Genomic DNA, 18,014 nt, shown 5'->3' with positions numbered 1-18,014 from the left:
TTTTTGCATGATTGATTGATGCTCTCTAGTTGTGAATTGGTGCTAATGGACCAAGTGCTAGAAATAGCTACAGCCAAATTATGCTAATTTTTTTCTTTTCCAATCAAACAATCCAAAACATGAACATATATATATATATATATATATATATATATATATATTCCAAATAAAACAATCAGAATTTAGGGTTCATGCATCATGGAGGATTTTTCATGTTCAATCGATAGGCTCAATAAGCATGAATATAAAATTAGATTTTGGAAAACATTACTTGATGAAGAGCGGATGAATCTTCAGTTTATATGTGCAGAACTGAGAAGGTTGTCTTCTCAGCCAATCCAAGAGCTATTCGCCTCTTTTGGTAGGAAATCCCGAATCTCAAAGCTATTCGATCCAAATCTTAGAGCTAGTCGTGAACACGGAGCAGATTCTCTTCTGAACAGCTCTCACTTCAAATGGTGTACAGGTCTCAAAAAGACTCCAATAGTGCTAAAATTTGGAGGTCGGATAGAAGAGGCAGAGACGAACAACTTTGATGAAGGAAAGATTTTGATATGAGATCCCGATCAAGAGGTTTCGGGGCATGCAAACAGGCTGCAGTAGGGGGGTTTTTTTTTCTCTGGCTAGGGCTTGGGTTAGAGCTTCGTGCTGATAACATGTTGCAAAACAGAAAAAAAAAATTTGAGAGAGAGAGAGAGAGAGAGAGAGTTTGGACACAGAGAATCAGATTGTCTCTATTCATCTCACCATGAGAGGGTTTATGTAGGAGTACATGAGAGGGTTTAATAGCAACGTCAATTACTCATATTCACAATCCTATCAATCACTAATCTATAGTGAAAGGAGTCAAATAAGACAATATTGAGAGAATCAATTTTTACTGATAATATTATTTCACCCATTCTGTGGTGTATATAAACAGATTACAATCGTACTATACCTATTGTGTACAACCGTACTACACAACATACACAAGGTAAGTAATTACAACAATATATTCCCATGTAGTCTATTCCTAATAGGGAACGATAACTCACACTAACACTCCCCCTCAAGTTGGCGCATATACATCAACCATGCTCAACTTGCTAAGTGAGTCATAAAACGCCTTCCTGGAAACTCCTTTGGTAATTACATCTGCAAGTTGCTCTTCAGTTGGAACAAAAGAAAAGCTAATAATTTGGCATCTAGTTTCTCCTTTATAAAGTGACGATCAACCTCCACATGTTTAGTACGATCATGCTGTACTGGATTCTGTGATATGTCAATAGCTGCCTTGTTATCACAATACAACTGCATGGAATTTTTGAGTTTGAAACCCATATCACGTAACAGATTTCTCAGCCACAACAATTCACACACTCCGTGAGCCATACCTCTATACTCGGCCTCAGCACTAGAACGTGCCACAACTTTCTGTTTCTTACTCTTCCATGTAACCAGATTACCTCCCACAAAGGTAAAGTAACCTGATGTCGACCTCCTGTCTGTGACATTTCCAGCCCAATCTGGATCTGTGAAGCCACAAACCTCAAGAATGTTGTTGTGTTTAGAAAACAGTACTCCCCTTCCTGGAGCTGACTTCAAGTACTTCAGAATCCGCATAACCGCATCCATGTGACTCTCACTCGGATTATGCATGAACTGACTCACCACACTCACTGCATATGCAACGTCTGGTCTAGTATGAGCCAAATAAATCAAGCGCCTAACTAACCTCTGATAGCGAGCTCGATCAGTAGGTACCTGATCTGGATACTCAGCTAAACAATGATTCTGCTTAATAGGAGTGTCAATAAGTCTGCAATCCAACAAACCTATCTCTGTCAGCAAGTCAAGAACATACTTCCTCTGGCACAGATAGATTCCTTCTCTCCCCCTGGCTACCTCAATTCCTAAGAAGTACTTAAGCTCACCCAAGTCCTTCATCTCAAACTCAGAGGCTAGCTGTCTCTGCAGTCTATCCATCTCAACAGTATCATTACCAGTGATTACCATATCATCCACATAAATAATTAGAGCTGTTACCTTCCCTTGTTGATGCTTGAGAAACAAGGTGTGGTCTGAGTTGCTCTGCCTGTAACCAACCTTCCGCATAAACTGTGAAAATCTTCCAAACCAAGCACGTGGTGACTGTTTGAGACCATACAGAGATTTTCTCAATCTACAGACAAAATCACCAGGAGAAGCAACTACATACCCAGGTGGAAGGCTCATGTACACTTCCTCGGCTAACTCTCCATGAAGAAATGCATTCTTGACATCAAACTGTCGGAGTGGCCAGTTTAAACTAGCAGCAAATGAAAGCAGAACCCGAATAGTGTTCATCTTGGCAACAGGGGCAAATGTTTCATCATAGTCTATACCATATGTCTGAGTAAACCCCTTTGCTACAAGGCGTGCTTTGTACCGATTCACTGATCCATCTGCATTATGCTTCACAGTAAACACCCAACGACAACCTACAGCCTTCTTGCCTTGTGGTGGAGGCACAAGTTGCCAAGTATTGTTCTTCTGCAACGCCTCCATCTCTTCCTCCATTGCCTTCCTCCACTTTGGATTCCCCAACACATCCTGCACTTTGTTAGGTACTGATACAGCAGATATTTGATTCACAAATGATTCATATGACTTAGACAATCTCCTAGTGGACATATAATTAGCTACTGGGTATTTTGATTTGGCAGTAAGAGTAGGTTCATATCTTTTGGCTGATTGACCTCGAGTGGTCCTATTTGGTAACACATATTGCTCAACACTAGACTCACTACTACTAGTACTAGTGGGTGGACATACCTCAAATGAGCGATCTTCCGTACCAGGAAGCTGTGGGTCAGGGGTAGAAGTGGTGGCAGGAGGGGCAGTTGTGTCTTCAACTTCATTTTCAGCCATAGAAACTGGTGCCTGGATGCTTGGAGCTACTGCTTCAAGAGGTGGCGAGCTGATGGTCTCAACTGGATCCGTCAAAATACCTCCTGCCTGTTGACTTCTTCCTCTCCTCCTTCTGTTTCCTCCCCCTCTCCATGATACAGCTCTTTAAAATATGAATTCTCCCCCTGAAGAGCTGTATCTGAAGAGGAAAAATAACTCATGTCCTCAAAGAAGGTAACATCCATAGTGACATAGTACTTTCTGGTAGGTGGATGATAGCACTTATATCCCTTCTGATTCCCTCCATAGCCAACAAAGACACACTTAAGTGCCCGGGCATCCAACTTAGACCTCTGGTTTTTAGGAACATGGACAAAGGCAACACAACCAAAGACACGAGCTGGAAGATTATGAAAGGAAGGTAAGGAGACATGAGATGCACGAACCTCAAATGGAATTTTTCCCTGAATGATGCTAGATGGAAGATGATTGATAAGATGGGAGGAAGCCTGTACAGCATCGCCCCAAAGATATTTAGGCATATGAGCACTAAAGAGAATGGCACGAGCCATATCAAGTAAATGACGGTTTTTCCTTTCAGACACTCCATTTTGTTCTGGTGTTTGTGGACATGTAGTTTGGTGAACAATCCCATTGGTTGTAAAAAACTCTTGGAAAACATGATTAACATATTCCCCCCCATTGTCAGAACGAAGGACTTTAATGGTGTTATGGTATTGTGTTTGAACAAGAGTACGAAAAGTTTGAAAAGCTGGAAAAATTTCATCTTTGGTTTTGAGCAGAGCAACCCATGACAATCTCGTACAATCATCAATAAACAACACAAAGTATCTCATACCCGACACAGTGGGTTCTCTAGATGGCCCCCAAACATCATAATGAATCACCTCAAAATGAGCAACACTTTTATTAGAAATACTCGGAGAATAAGTAGCACGATGACTCTTGGGCAAAACACATGTTTCACAATGTAAAATAGACTCATCCACACCAATAAACAAAGTAGGCATGGTTTTTCTCATAAGACTAAAAGAGGGATGCCCTAAACGGCGATGCCACAACCAAATTTCACTTAGCTTATCATAACTCGAAGTCAAAGCGGCGCGGGACTGTGCTCCTGGTTTCTCTCCTGCGTATGTCTGATCCAGATGGAACAACCTACCCCTCAGATACCCCCGACCAATTATCTCCCTGGTGAGAAGATCCTGAAAAATCACATACATAGGATAAAAGGTTACAGAGCATTTAGACTCAATGTTCAATTGTGGGACAGATATCAAGTGATGAGATAAGTCAGGCACATATAACACATTATGAAGTTCTAAAGTGGGAGTAAGACGCACTGACCCCCCCTAACACAGGAAAAGCCTCACCATTGGCATTGGTTACATAGGACACTGATGGGGAAGACAATTCAGTAAAATATGATTTGTCATAGGTCATATGATCGGAGGCACTAGAATCAATAATCCATGTATCAGAACCAACAAAGTTAGAAATCTGTAAAGCTATACCAATTTTACCTCGACCAGCTATAGAGGCTGTGGGGGTAGCTCCACCTGCTGTATGATGATGTTGGCCAGCCACTCCATAGAAATCCGGTTCTTGGACCAATTGAACAGCAGCTGCTTTCGCCTTAGGACGATAACCCTGCTTTTTAGGTTTAAGGTGTGGGTTCAACTTCCAACAAGTCTCCCGAACATGCCCAAGGTCGTTGCAATAAGAACATTGAGGACGAGGGCGATTGGTGAAACCTTGTGGTGAACCTTGCGGATGAAATGGGGCTGAACTCTGCTGCTGAAGGAAAGGTGCCGGTGACTTGGCCTGAATGGCTAAGCTAGATACTTCAATCTGTGCATGTTTGGCACTCTCCTGTTGAGACTCATCCTTACGGATGTATGTAAACGCTGTGTTCAAGCTAGGAGGATCTGTCATTCTAAGCAATTCTCCCTTGGCACTGCTATGCTTCTCATCAAGCCCTCTCAGAAATACATGGACCCTTTCTAGCTCTTTCTCTTTCTGGTACCACACAAGATCTTCTTGATTCTTAATCTTGCAAGGACGCTTCTGATCAATTTCAGCCCATACATTCTTCAGCTTGGTGAAATACACAGCTATTGGTTGCCCATTCTGTTGCATACTAGCAACTTTACACATCAATTCATGAACCTGTATAAAATCAGACTCATTGGTATATAAATCCCCCAATGTCTTCCAGATCGCCTCAGCTGTTTCACATTCCTCCACCATCTGTAGCACATCATCAATCATGGCTCGAAATAGAATTGACATTACAAAACCATCATCATCTTCCCACTTAGCATAGGCCTCCACATCATCTGCACTAGGAGCCTTGATTGTTCCAGTCACATGCCCCATCTTGTGTATTCCACGGAGATAAACTGACATAATCTTCTTCCATGTTCGGAAATTGGTACCAGTGAGTTTGGTACCCCCGAAAGAACCACCTTTTGAACTCTTGACCCAGACCTCAACCTTCTGGACCTCATTGGCCTTAGAACTTTGACTGTCATCACCACCCATTGCAATAGTACAATAGCAAAAAACACACAAATCCCAACGTATGCAGTGGAAATAATAAGAAATAATAATAACATTTTTTTTTTTTGGAACCTGTTGAGGTGGACCGGGTTGAGTTGACCGAGTTGAGAGTTGAGTTGACTCGGTTGAGTTGACCGAGTTGAGAGTTTGATCGATCTGGGTTGTGACGAGGTGGGGAATCAGGTCAGACCTGGTCGACTCGGGCTGCCAACTGAAGAATCCGGCCGACTTGGGTGAGGAATGGAAGCAACGGCGGTCTGGGTTGTCGGAGACGAAGCCGGATCTGGGCGTGAGACGTCGGTCTGGATGGGCGACGCTGGTTTGGCTCGATGGAGCTGCTGTGAGATGAGACAGGTGCCGGTGAAGACAGCAGCTGGTGCAGATGGGTCAGGAAGATGAGGACGACCGGTCTTTGAACGAATGACGGCGTCGATCTGAAGGAGAGAAGACGAGGGCGGCCTTTGGCTGAAGGTGAGGTCGGTCTGAGTAACGCCCAAGAAGAAGATGCTATCGATCGTTCTTGGACGAAATAACCCTAACAATGGTTTTTTGAATTAATTCCTCACACTAAAAAGAAAAGAGACAAAGTCCTCTCGGATCTTTGCTCTGATACCAAGTCAAATAAGACAATATTGAGAGAATCAATTTTTACTAATAATATTATTTCACCCATTCTGTGGTGTATATAAACAGATTACAATCGTACTACACCTATTGTGTACAACCGTACTACACAACATACACAAGGTAAGTAATTACAACAATATATTCTCATGTAGTCTATTCCTCATAGGGAACGATGACTCACACTAACAAAAGACATATATGACTCTCTATCTATTTACATGATATTAGCCATAATTATTTACAACAACAACAAAATACATGAATATTTTAGTTCAAGTTAAATAATATTTTAGAAATGAGAGTCAAAACCCAACCGATAATTTAACGTTTGTGTTCAGTTTGAACCGAAGCTTTTTTTTTCTTTCTTTTTTTTGCCAAGAACGGTGTCAAATTGTCAATTTTGGTCAGGTTCAGGCTGGTTCTTCAGTTCCTGAGTCCAAGAGTCCAGCCCAAGAAGGGACTATATGTAGTCTACAAATGGCAAGACTAATTAAACTTGATAGGAACTGGAACAATTACCCCAATTAACTACCATATATTTGATTCATAGGTAATTCCAACTATAATAATTAGATTAATCTATGAACATTTCTTGTGAAGCTGTAGAACCATGTGGATCGGTAGAATATAAGTAGTGACTCAATGATTTAAAACACACAATTGAGTGACTCAATGATTTAAAACACACAATTGATGACCAGAGGCTTCGCCAATCTTTTATATTCCTTAGTCGTCTCCTTCATTTTATGTGTTAAGTTTGGTTTTTAAATTTTTGTAGATTTGTTAGTTTACTATTTTATCCTTATTTGATATAAGGACTTCTATCTTTGACAGAGCGAAGAAAAACACTGTAGGATCCAAAAGCAAAAACCAATCCCAACAGCTATTCAGGATTTCAGGTGCCTTTGGAATTGAGGATTTTTAGAAAAATTGCATCCTTCCAGTATATATATTGGAAATGTTGTAGAGTGGATAATCGTAATGGAAGAATGAAACTAGATAAGTCGTGAGATTTCTCGATGGAATATAATTTAAGGTTTATGTGAATACATGTTAAATAGGTAAATAGGGCATTATTTTTGCTGAAAATTAGAAGAAGAACTTGAAATCTAACTCAGAGAGATGACCTGCGCCATGTATCGGGTTAACTTGATGGTATGAAAATTGAAAAGACGTTAGCCCCAGAAACACTTCATTGTTTACCTTGTTCTTCAATGAAAGTAACATTACACAGTTCTCCAACACCCATGTATGTATTCACTAGTTTCAACCAATTGAAGTAATCATATTTGTCCAACATTTATAGTTTTATACCCTCGTAAAGTTGAAATGTCTTGCAGTCGACTTCCACAATTTGCCAAAAGTAACTTACCATATGAAATGATTTGGCAGGAAAGTTTGGTAAGCCCGTAGCATTTTCCTATATTAACATCAAAACTTCAAGAGCTCTGGAGTTTTCTGATACAAAAACAGAGAGGAGAGTTCTAGCACTAGAGCTTTCACAGTTTCACTAAAGCTCTATCTTTAACCAGATTTCTGGTAACAGGTAAGTCCGAAGACTATTCCCGTCCCTATCCCGAGATGCCAACCATCTCCCTAAAGCTCTATCTTTCCTCTTGCATTGCACATTGAGTATGTGCTTTACAACATTCTCAAGAAAATGCAGTAGATTTTAATATCTGAAGTAGAGTAAATGTGAAGAAAAATGCCATAAAACGACCTCAAGAGGACAATACCCTCGAATAAACAAAACTGGCGTTAATGAAAGAGACTCATGACCAAGCCAACAAAGGAGCATCCATCAACGGGATTCCCCAAAAAAAGAAACACACCTGCTGATTCAGTCTTAGGTCGCAATAGTTAGCAATTCCTACCTCACATTCTCAATGCCTTCAAAAGTTCTTCTATCACTGTTGATTGTAATCCCCTTCTTTTGGCCTGTGGACATGTCCTCAGCAGAGACACTCAAGATACCATTTGCATCAATATCAAAGCAAACATCAAATTTGGCTTGACCTTTAGGAACTGGAGGAATGACATCAAGTGAAAATTTACCTAGAAAGTTATTTTGTGTGGCTATTCTACTCTCACCCTCATAAACAAAGAAGCTAACTGGACTTTGGTTGTCAAAAGAATTTGCTAAGGTCGTTTTCCTTTTGATGGGAATGCGAGAGTTTCTTGGAATCATCACATACATGTAATACTTGAAGTTGTGAGGGTCAGTAGTATCAGCACACTCCACTGCAAGTGAGAGAGGGGTGACATCCAAGAGAGTGAAGTCTTGAAGTTTCCCACGGAGGTTCCCACCTGTCAAGACTGCAGCTTGAACAGCTGCACCATATGCTATTGCCTCATCAGGATTTATGCTCTTGCACAGCTCCTTCCCCTTGAACACATTTTGTAGCAGTTGTTGCACCTTGGGAATTCTAGAAGAGCCACCAGCAAGAACGACATCATGCACACTACCTACGTCCATTTTGGCATCCTCCAAACACTTCTCCACAGGCTCCATACACTTATTGAAGTAATCAAGGTTGAGTTGTTCAAATTTGGCACGAGTAAAAGTCAGATAGAAATCAATACCTTGATGCAAACATTCAATTTCAATGTCAGTTGTAGTTGTAAATGAAAGTCTCCTCTTTGCCTTTTCACATGCATTTTTTAACCTCCTAAGAGTTCTGATGTTGCTACTGACATCCAAATTGCGTTTCCTCTTAAATTCCTCAACACAGTAATTTACCATTTTGGTATCGAAGTCCTCACCTCCAAGATGAGTATCTCCAGCAGTGGCCTTCACTTCAAAGACACCATCACCTATTGTAAGTAGTGACACATCCAAAGTACCCCCACCCAAATCAAATATGAGTACATTTCTCTTGCTATACCAACCAGACTTCTTGTCCAGGCCATAAGCAATGGCTGCTGCTGTTGGTTCATTAATAATACGCATCACATTTAGGCCTGCAGTAATACCAGCTTTTTTTGTAGCCTCACGCTGTGAATTATTAAAGTAAGCAGGAACCGTGATCACAGCATTCTTCACAGTGGATCCAAGATAGACTTCAGCAATCTCCCGCATTTTTGCAAGAACCATACTTGAGATCTCTTCAGCAGCACACTGTTTCTCTTTGCCTTCATGCATAACCAAAATCATAGGCTTATCATCAGGACCTTCAACCACCTTGAATGGCCAGAGCTTCTTGTCACTTTGAACAGATGCATCACTGAATTTCCTGCCAATTAACCGCTTTGCATCTGCAAATTGATTCAAATAAAAGATGTAGCATTTGTTGCAATTCAGATTTGAGCCACTCAGGGGAAAAGGATATATATCAAAATAAAGATAACACTTTCAACTCCTTTAAAAGCAATATTGAACTATGTGAAAACTACAATCGGGATAGAAGAAGAAGAGGAAGAAGCCTTACCGAAGATGGAGTTGTCAGGGTTTCTTACGACCTGATTAAACGCTGCTTCTCCTACCAAAAGCTCAGTATCAGTGAAGGCAACACATGACGGAGTGGTCCTGTTGCCCTGATCGTTCACTATGATATCAACATTATTGTTATCATGCTTCCAAACTCCCACACATGAGTACTTTGTGCCGAGATCAATTCCAATTGCATGACCTTCTATTCCAGCCATTCTCACCTAAAAAACTCAAAACTAAAATAAACAACACTGACGATCAGAAATTCAGAATACTTGTGAGTTAAAGGTACATCAATGCTTTAAACCAAACCCGAAAACAAAAACACACACAAGTTCTCCCTGGTTATCTCTAATCACCGGTAGCAAGTACAAACCCAGACCAGTTTCTAGGGGTTTTGGCAAAATTTGTGGATGAAAGCAGAAAATACAAAATCACATATGAAAGTACATAGATACCAACCAATCGCGTATGGAGGTGGTCAGAGGTGGCGGCGACTGTGGAGATTAAGCGCTGATGAGTTTGTACACAGCTTTTTTATTTTTTATTTTTTCTTTCTTTCTCTGGAGAGAGTTAAAGGATGGAAAGTTTCTCAAAGTTAAAGAGAGTGAACAGAAAAAGAGATGCTCATGGCGACTAACTTTCCCTTACTAACGAAGCAATGTCGTTTTTGGTAGTCAACTAATTACTAAAGGCGCTAAAACTTCCCGCCCATGAAAATAATAATAATAATAATAATAAATAAATGAGCTTTTTACCAATAACTACAAAATAACACTATTATTTTCCAATGGCAGAGTCTAAAACTAATATCCCATGAGGCCAACAATTGCAATGGCCTATTAGCTCATCTTAAAGAAAAATACTCAAATATTACAAAAATTACCAAACATGCCACTCTCCCAAAATCAGAAAGATTCCAAAATTGAAACAGTCCCAAAATCTAGATCCCCAAATCAGAATAGTTCCAAAATCGAAACCGTCCCAAAATCCATATCCTCCCTAAATTGAAGCAGCTGGCGAAGCGAGGGCGCGAGCCAGCAGCGAACCAAGCGCACGACCCCGGCAGCGAACTAATAAGCTCACGACCTTGACGGCTAACCAAGCGCGAGACCCAAGCGGAGAAGTGAAGCCTTTGACTATCGAGGAATTGGAGCAGTACGAATCCGTTTCGGAGTCCTCTGACTCTGACGACGGCCTTGAAGACGAGGAAGAGGACGTCGACGATTAAGACGACGCGGATGACGAGGACGATGAGGATGACGAGGAAGACGTCCAGGAGGTCGTACAGACCTCCGGTGGCCCTCCGGTTCAGTCAATAGACGATGAGGACGACGAAAGAAGACGACGAAGACGCTGAAGGAGGCGATGACGACGACGACGGCGAGGGCGAGGATGAGGTAATTAGCCGAATCTTTTCCTTTATTTTCCTTATTTGTTAAAGTAGCTTTCAGTACTTTCCGGTTGAAAATTTTCAGATCTGGTACTATTTGTTGTTTTGTTTTCTTTTATTCCATATAACTATTTGATTTGATTTCACTGGTTTTTGATTTGAAAGTATGACCAAATAATTAGTGCTGAATAAAATTGAATTTCAATTTTTTTTTCCCTGTATTTGGTGGATTCTCAGTTTTGTATTGAGGGTCAGTAGCTTTAGTTTTGTGTTTATAGTACTTTCTTATTGGATTAGGATGGAGCTAATGAAAGCAATGCTGAAGTGAGCAAACGTGAGAAGGCCAGGCTAGTATACTACTGGGGGCCAGTACACTACTGCGGATCAGTACACTACTGAGGGTCAGTATACTATTGGGGCTAGTATACTGCTGGGGGTGACATACTACTAATCCTCAGTATACTACTGCTTGTATGCGGAAGCAGCAAAGCCATAGATAAATGAGTGTCCAAGTTTCATATTGTAATATGTACAAATAGTTTTTGGAATTATTAAATAAATGAGTTGTTTCTAAGAAAAACAAAGATGGAATGTAGAGATATTATTTTTTCATAATGCTACTAACATTCAGCAGCGTTAATTCACATTATCAAAATCATAAGGGCAGTTTCATAATTTACTTGTCAGTAGAAATAATTAAAAAATAGAAGGAATCTGACCGCAAGGGATAATAGCTTGCACATGGGCCTTGCACACTAGCACATGGGAATTAAAAAAAAAAAAAAAACAGGTTTGCTGATAATAATTTATGGGCTAAAAGTGTAGGTAGTGGTAATTTGCTATAAAAAAATCCACTCTCGTCGAATTCGAGGCCCAAAAGCTCTTCAAAAGATGTGTCCCCCACTACTAATAGGAGACATAAAGGTATTTTCTTGTAGAACTCTTGGCCTTAAAACACCTCTTAATTAAGCAACCTCAACAAAAAAAAACAAAGAAAGAAAGATACAAGTACCACCAATTGAGAGAAAACAGAGAAAATAAGTGGGATTAAGGTTTGAATAAGAGAAGAGAACGAAGTTAGGTTAGAAATAAGAGAAATTAGCCAGAGAAACGAGGATACATGAAGAGACAATAATTTATGGGATTAGGTTAGAAAGAGGACGATTAGATAAAGAGAAGACATGAAGAGACGAACATTAGAGATTTTGGGGGACGACATTGTTTGAATGAAAATCTTAAGCTTAAGATTAAAGAGACTAGGGCTGGGCTAGGATCGGTTTCGTCCAATCATCAGCCGGAATTGACACTGAACCAACATAACAAATTCTCTGCAACTTCGAAGATAATGGCCTGGTTTTTTTTTTTTTTTGTTAGTAATATGACTATTGTGATAGCATAATCTTGTGACAATTTTACACGCTTCAAAGTTGTCACCCAGCAAAAAACAACATAATATATACTTTAGTTCAAGTTAACTAATATTTTAGAAACGAGAGCCGAAACCCAACCGATAATTTTACACTTCGGTTCAATTCGAACTGAAGTATTTTTTTTTTGTTAAGAACTGCATCAAACAGTCAATTTTGGTCCGGTTCGGGCCAGTTCCTTAATTCCTCGGGTCCAAGAGTCCAGCCCTAGAAGAGACTATACATAGTATACAAATGGCAAGACTAATTAATGGCACGTTTACTTACTTGGAATGGAAAATAATCATGAATCGGAGACAAGTGGAATGGGAGAAGAAAGGAATCGGTATTGATTCCGAAGGAATGATTCCTAAACCCATCTCCCCCCTTCGTAATCGAATTCCTGAGTATTCAGGAATCGATTCCTGATAAATAGGTGGGACCTACACCAATTCTGATTCCTTCATGTGTTAGTAAACACATGAATTCTTTTACCTGGAATCATTCTGATTCCTTTATGTGTTAGTAAACACAGGGGTGTTTTTACTCCGTAATCATTCCATTACATTCCATTCCATTCCAAGTAAGTAAACATGCCCTAAACTTTATAGGAACTCGAACAATTACCCTAATTAACTACCATATATTTGATTCATAAGTAATTCCAACTATGTATTCATCTACATATTGTCTTACACCACCCTCAATTATATTCACATTGAATAATGTCTACGCAATCCACGGGAAATAGCAAGAGTCGTGATAATGGAGCAAGATGGTAAAGAAAACCCTAAGCGATTCGACACCGCTATAGTGCCACCGCGGCGCCTCTATTGTCACCGCAATGATGCAGTGCAAAGTCCTCACATGGAATTGTAGAGGATTGTGAATCATGAAACACAACATGCTCTTGTTGATATGGTGCATGCAAGGAACCCTAGCTTAATTTTTCTATCAGAAACCCTAGCCCAGCCGAAGCTTCTGGATTCAATCAAAACGCGGTTGGGTTTTGTAGGGAGTATTTGTTATCCGGCTAAAGAAGAATCACAAGGAGTAGCGCTATTATGGCGTGATATCACTCTAGTAAACCTTCATACCTACTCACCTCATCACATTGATGTGGAGGTATGCAAGCGAGGGTCCTATGATCTTTGGAGATTCAGGGGAGTGTATGGCTATGCAACTAGATCTCAGAGGTATCGTACTTGGAATATGGTTAGAACTTCAGCAGCATAACCTTGTGCATTACCACGGCTTATTGCGGGTGATTTTAATGAAATCATGAGCAATATGGACAAGTCCAGTGGGCCACCGAGAGCTGCTAGTGCTATGGAAGTGTTCAGACGAATAATGACTAGTTGTGGCTTCTCTGATATGAGGTTTCAGGGATGTCGTTATACTTGGTCTAATAAGTTCACAAAGGAGAGATTAGATCGTGCCTTCCAGACAACTCTATGGAGAGAGTGTTTTCCATATTCTAGGGTTATCACTCTCCCCCCCCCCCCCCCCCCACTCAGACTCGGATCACTGCCCTCTACTGATAGAAGTTAGTGCTGAAAGACTTCAGCCTTGCAAAGCTCCTACCAGATTTCGTTTTGAAGAAGTATGGCACCAATATCCCAAATGTGGGGAAATAATCAAGCAATGATGGGCACAACCTTTAACAGGTAATCCTATGAATCAGTTAGGAGTCAATATTAGGCAAGCTGGAGCTAACTTGTTAGAATGGCATAAGAAAGAAGTCATGCAGACTAAACTTGAGATGAGGGTGATCCAAGAGAAAATGAAAGACTTAATGTCACACCCTTATTCATCACAACAATATGAAGAACAAAGGCAACTACATGTCAATTATAGTGCTCTCTTAGCCCATGAAGAGACTTATTGGAGACAAAGGTCTAAGGCTTTCTGGTTGAAAGATGGAGACAAGAATACAACTTTCTTTCATAGGAAGACATCTAATAGAAGAGTTAAAAATCAGATAAAAGGTTTAGCCGATGAGAATGGTGTTTGGCACATTGAACTGGAAGCAATGAAATAGATTCTCTTGCAGTATTTCACAGGCATTTACACTTCTTCTGGAATTAACAGGAATGCTATTTGTTAGATCAACTAATGCACATTGGAATTTTCTAGATCTATCTCTAGCTATCTAGATCATATGTCTAGAACATGTCTTAGTCTAGAATAATCTTTTAGTTAATCATGTGTAGTGTGTTCTAGAATTATCTATTAGTGAGTGGTTAGTATTTAACCACATATGTCATGTCGGTGGACTTGGTCTCTATATATATGTATCAATTAAGCCTTGTAGTAATGTAATGAATTAACCAAGGTCACCACAGCTCCTCTGTTTTACAACCATCTCCTCTGTTTCTAAACTCAAAACATCTCCTCTGTTTCTAAACTTCCAAGTTCTTTCCTTAACACCCTTGTCCTAACAAATCTTTCACACATTGTCCTAAGAACTAACCTTCTTTATCTTCTAAAAACCATCAGTGGTATCAGAGCAGTTCCGATCAATTCGGGGCGTAACACTTGAGTCCACCATGTCAGCCTCTACATCCAATCAAACATCTCTTCCTCTTCCAATCTTCTCAGGGGAGAATTACGACTTCTGGAGCATCAAAATGAGAACCTATTTTATGTCCCAAGATCTATGGGACATAGTTGACAAAGGGTTCTCAACGCCGGAAAATCCCACGGTGGAGCAATTACGGCAAGAAAAGAAGGAGAAACAAAGAGATGCGAATGCTCTCTACGCTATTCAACAAGCCGTAGATGATGCGAACTTCTCAAGAATCATGGGAGCTTCTACGGCGAAGGAAGCTTGGGACATGTTGAAGGAGGAGTTTCAAGGGACGACAAAGGTACGTGCTGTTAAACTACAAACAATGAGGAGAGATCTAGAAAACTTGAAAATGAAAGATTCTGAGATCGTTAAAGATTATTATTCCAGACTCAAGGAAATTGTGAATCAAATAAGAGCCTATGGTGAAAATATTAGTGAGACTAGAGTAGTCGAAAAAATACTTAGTAGTCTCACTGAAAAATATGACCCAAGAGTTACTGCCATCGAAAATTCTAAAGACATAACAACTCTTTCGGTGACAGAACTAATAGGCTCTTTAGAAGCTTATGAAAAAAGATTGAGTAGTCGGAATGAAACTCCTGTAGAGAGTGCATTCCAGTCTAAACTCAATCTACGATCTCAGAAATATAAAAAAGATGCAAAGTTGAATGAATCTTCTAGAGGAGGAGAAAGACCCAAAAATTGGGAAAATAAAAAAGATATAAGGGAGAAAAGAAATTATCCTCCTTGTGGAATTTGTAAAAAGATTAATCATTGAGAAATAGACTGTTGGTTCCGGGGCAAACCAAAATGCAGAAATTGCAATAGATTCGGCCATATAGAGAAAAATTGTCAACTCAAGAAGAAACCCTGAGCCAATTTTTCAGAAGAGAATGTGGAGGACGAGCACCTGTTCTATTCTTGTCAAGCTGCATTTGAGGAAAAGAGCAGGAAGTGGTTTGTAGACAGTGGCTGTAGCAATCACATGTGTGGGATGAATCCATCTTCACCACCCTTGATACATCAAGGAAGTCAAAAGTGAAATTGGCTAATGGTGACTTGGTGCACACAAAAGGAAAAGGTACGATCTCCATCCAGACTAACTTAGGAACTAAATATATTGATGATGTTTTATTAGTTCCTACTTTAGAGCATAATTTACTCAGTGTTGGCCAAATGATGGAAAATGGTTATGCTCTATTATTTTCTGGAGACTCATGCAAAATATTTGATAAAAAAAGAAGGTTGAATTTTAAAATAAGGATGGAAAATAGAAATTTTCCTATCCAGTGGCTACATATGGCCATGAAAGCAGAAGTAGAAGATTCATGGCTATGGCATAAACGGTTCGGCCACTTTAATCCCCGTGCACTAAAAATTCTCTCTCAAAAAAAGATGATGAGAGACTTGCCAAGCATAAAGGAGATTGAAGGTGTCAATAAAGGCTGTCAGCTTGGCAAGCAACATCGACAAGCATTTCCTTCAGGAAAAGCTTGGAGAGCAAAAGATTATTTCGAGCTAGTGCATACCGATGTTTGTGGACCCATGAGGACGCCATCTCTTGATCAAAGCAGGTACTTCATTCTTTTCATAGATGATTATACAAGAATGACATGGGTCTACTTTCTACGTGAGAAGTCTGAAGTATTCAAGATTTTTCAGAAGTTCAAAAATCATGTTGAAAAACAAAGTGGCCGATATATCAAAGTTCTTAGAAGTGATAGAGGTAAAGAATATACCTCTAATCAATTCAATAAATTTTGTGAAGATGAAGGAGTAGAGCACCAGTTGACAGTGGGCTATACTCCAGAACAAATTGGAGTCTCTGAAAGAAAAAATAGAACTGTGATGGAGATGGCAAGGTCAATGTCATATGAAAAAGGCCTGGCAAAGACCTTTTGGGCAGAGGCAGTATATACCGCAGTATACCTGCTAAATAGATGCCCAACGAAAGCTCTACAAGACAAGACCCCAATTGAAGCTTGGAACAATCGAAAGCCGTCGGCGAAGCATCTCAAAGTCTTTGGGTGAATATGTTATGTCCATATTCCAGCAGTTAAAAGACATAAACTGGAAGAAAAATCAGAAGTTGGCATATTTTTCGGCTACAGCTCGCAGTCTAAAGGCTATCGAGTATATAATCCAAAAACCAAGAAGCTTATGATCAGCAGAGATGTCAAGTTTTATGAATCTGCTTCTTGGAATTGGGATAAAGAAGAAGTTGAGAAGAAAATTTTTGTCCTAACAAGAAAGAAGCAAATCACTCCTCCAAACCAGTTGAGAGAAGAAGCATATGAAGAAGCAACTTCAGAACCTCCAGGTACGCCCTCTAATACTCTTCCACCAAACCAAAATGATTCTGATCCAGAGTCACCACCTAGAAGAGTAAAGTCATTGAGGGATATATATGAAACATGCAATTTCATGTCTTTAGAACCTGAGAGTTTTGAAGTTGCAGTAAAAGAAGAAAATTGGAGAAAAGCTATGGAAGAAGAAATTAAAACAATTGAAAAAAAATAAAACATGGGAGCTTGTAGAGCGCCCATCAAATAAAGAGATAATTGGTGTCAAATGGGTCTATAAGACCAAGTTCAATCCCGATGGCTCAATACAAAAGTATAAAGCAAGACTAGTAGCTAAGGGCTACTCACAACAGCTAGGGATAGATTACAATGAGACCTTTGCACCAGTTGCAAGGTTCGACACCATAAGGGCTCTTGTAGCTCTTGCAGCTCAAAAGAAATGGAAAATTTACCAACTTGATGTTAAGTCAGCATTTCTGAATGGGGAACTTGAAGAAGAAATCTATGTGGAGCAACCACAAGGTTTCATAAAGCAAGGAGGAGAAGATAAAGTGTTCAGATTAAAGAAAGCTCTATATGGGCTTAAGCAAGCACCACGAGCATGGAACAGTCGCATTGACAAATACTTTATCAATGCCGGATTCAGGAGGAGTCAGAGTGAGCCAACACTCTACACCAAAACTCAAGGTAACTCTATCCTCATCGTCTCTTTATATGTGGATGATCTAATTTATACTAGTGATAATGAAAAAATAATTCAAGAATTCAAACGAAACATGATGAGGACATTTGAGATGAGTGATCTTGGCCTAATGCACTATTTTCTTGG

At 39.9% G+C, this 18,014-nt stretch overlaps 1 protein-coding gene across 2 annotated transcripts; it reads right to left on the bottom strand.

Annotated features, from left to right (window-relative positions):
• Positions 1-7,280: 7,280 nt before the first annotated feature.
• On the bottom strand, positions 7,281-10,122 carry LOC112182694 (heat shock cognate 70 kDa protein). 2 transcript variants are annotated; one of them, XM_024321208.2, is made up of 3 exons: positions 9,974-10,085; positions 9,510-9,732; positions 7,281-9,336 (listed from the first exon to the last, which is right to left on the bottom strand). In XM_024321208.2, exons 2-3 carry the CDS (start codon positions 9,724-9,726, stop codon positions 7,952-7,954), a joined length of 1,602 nt encoding a protein of 533 aa, XP_024176976.1. In that variant the 5' UTR covers positions 9,727-9,732; positions 9,974-10,085; the 3' UTR covers positions 7,281-7,951. The 2 variants fall into 2 exon arrangements, with proteins under 2 accessions (XP_024176976.1, XP_024176975.1); XM_024321207.2 differs by having other exon boundaries at positions 7,286-9,336; positions 9,510-9,747; positions 9,974-10,122.
• Between the last annotated feature and the right edge of the window lie 7,892 nt (positions 10,123-18,014).

This window comes from Rosa chinensis, chromosome 1 (assembly GCF_002994745.2).
Source record: "Rosa chinensis cultivar Old Blush chromosome 1, RchiOBHm-V2, whole genome shotgun sequence".
NCBI lineage: Eukaryota > Viridiplantae > Streptophyta > Magnoliopsida > Rosales > Rosaceae > Rosa > Rosa chinensis.
This window is presented reverse-complemented; position numbering and strand designations above follow the sequence as displayed.

Coding starts and splice junctions, on each gene's coding strand:
- LOC112182694 (XM_024321207.2), bottom strand. CDS start 9,726: ATGGCTGGAATAGAAGGTCATGCAATTGGAATTGATCTCGGCACAAAG. Junction 9,337..9,509: donor CCCTGACAACTCCATCTTCG/GTAAGGCTTCTT, acceptor ATCAATTTGCAG/ATGCAAAGCGGTTAATTGGC.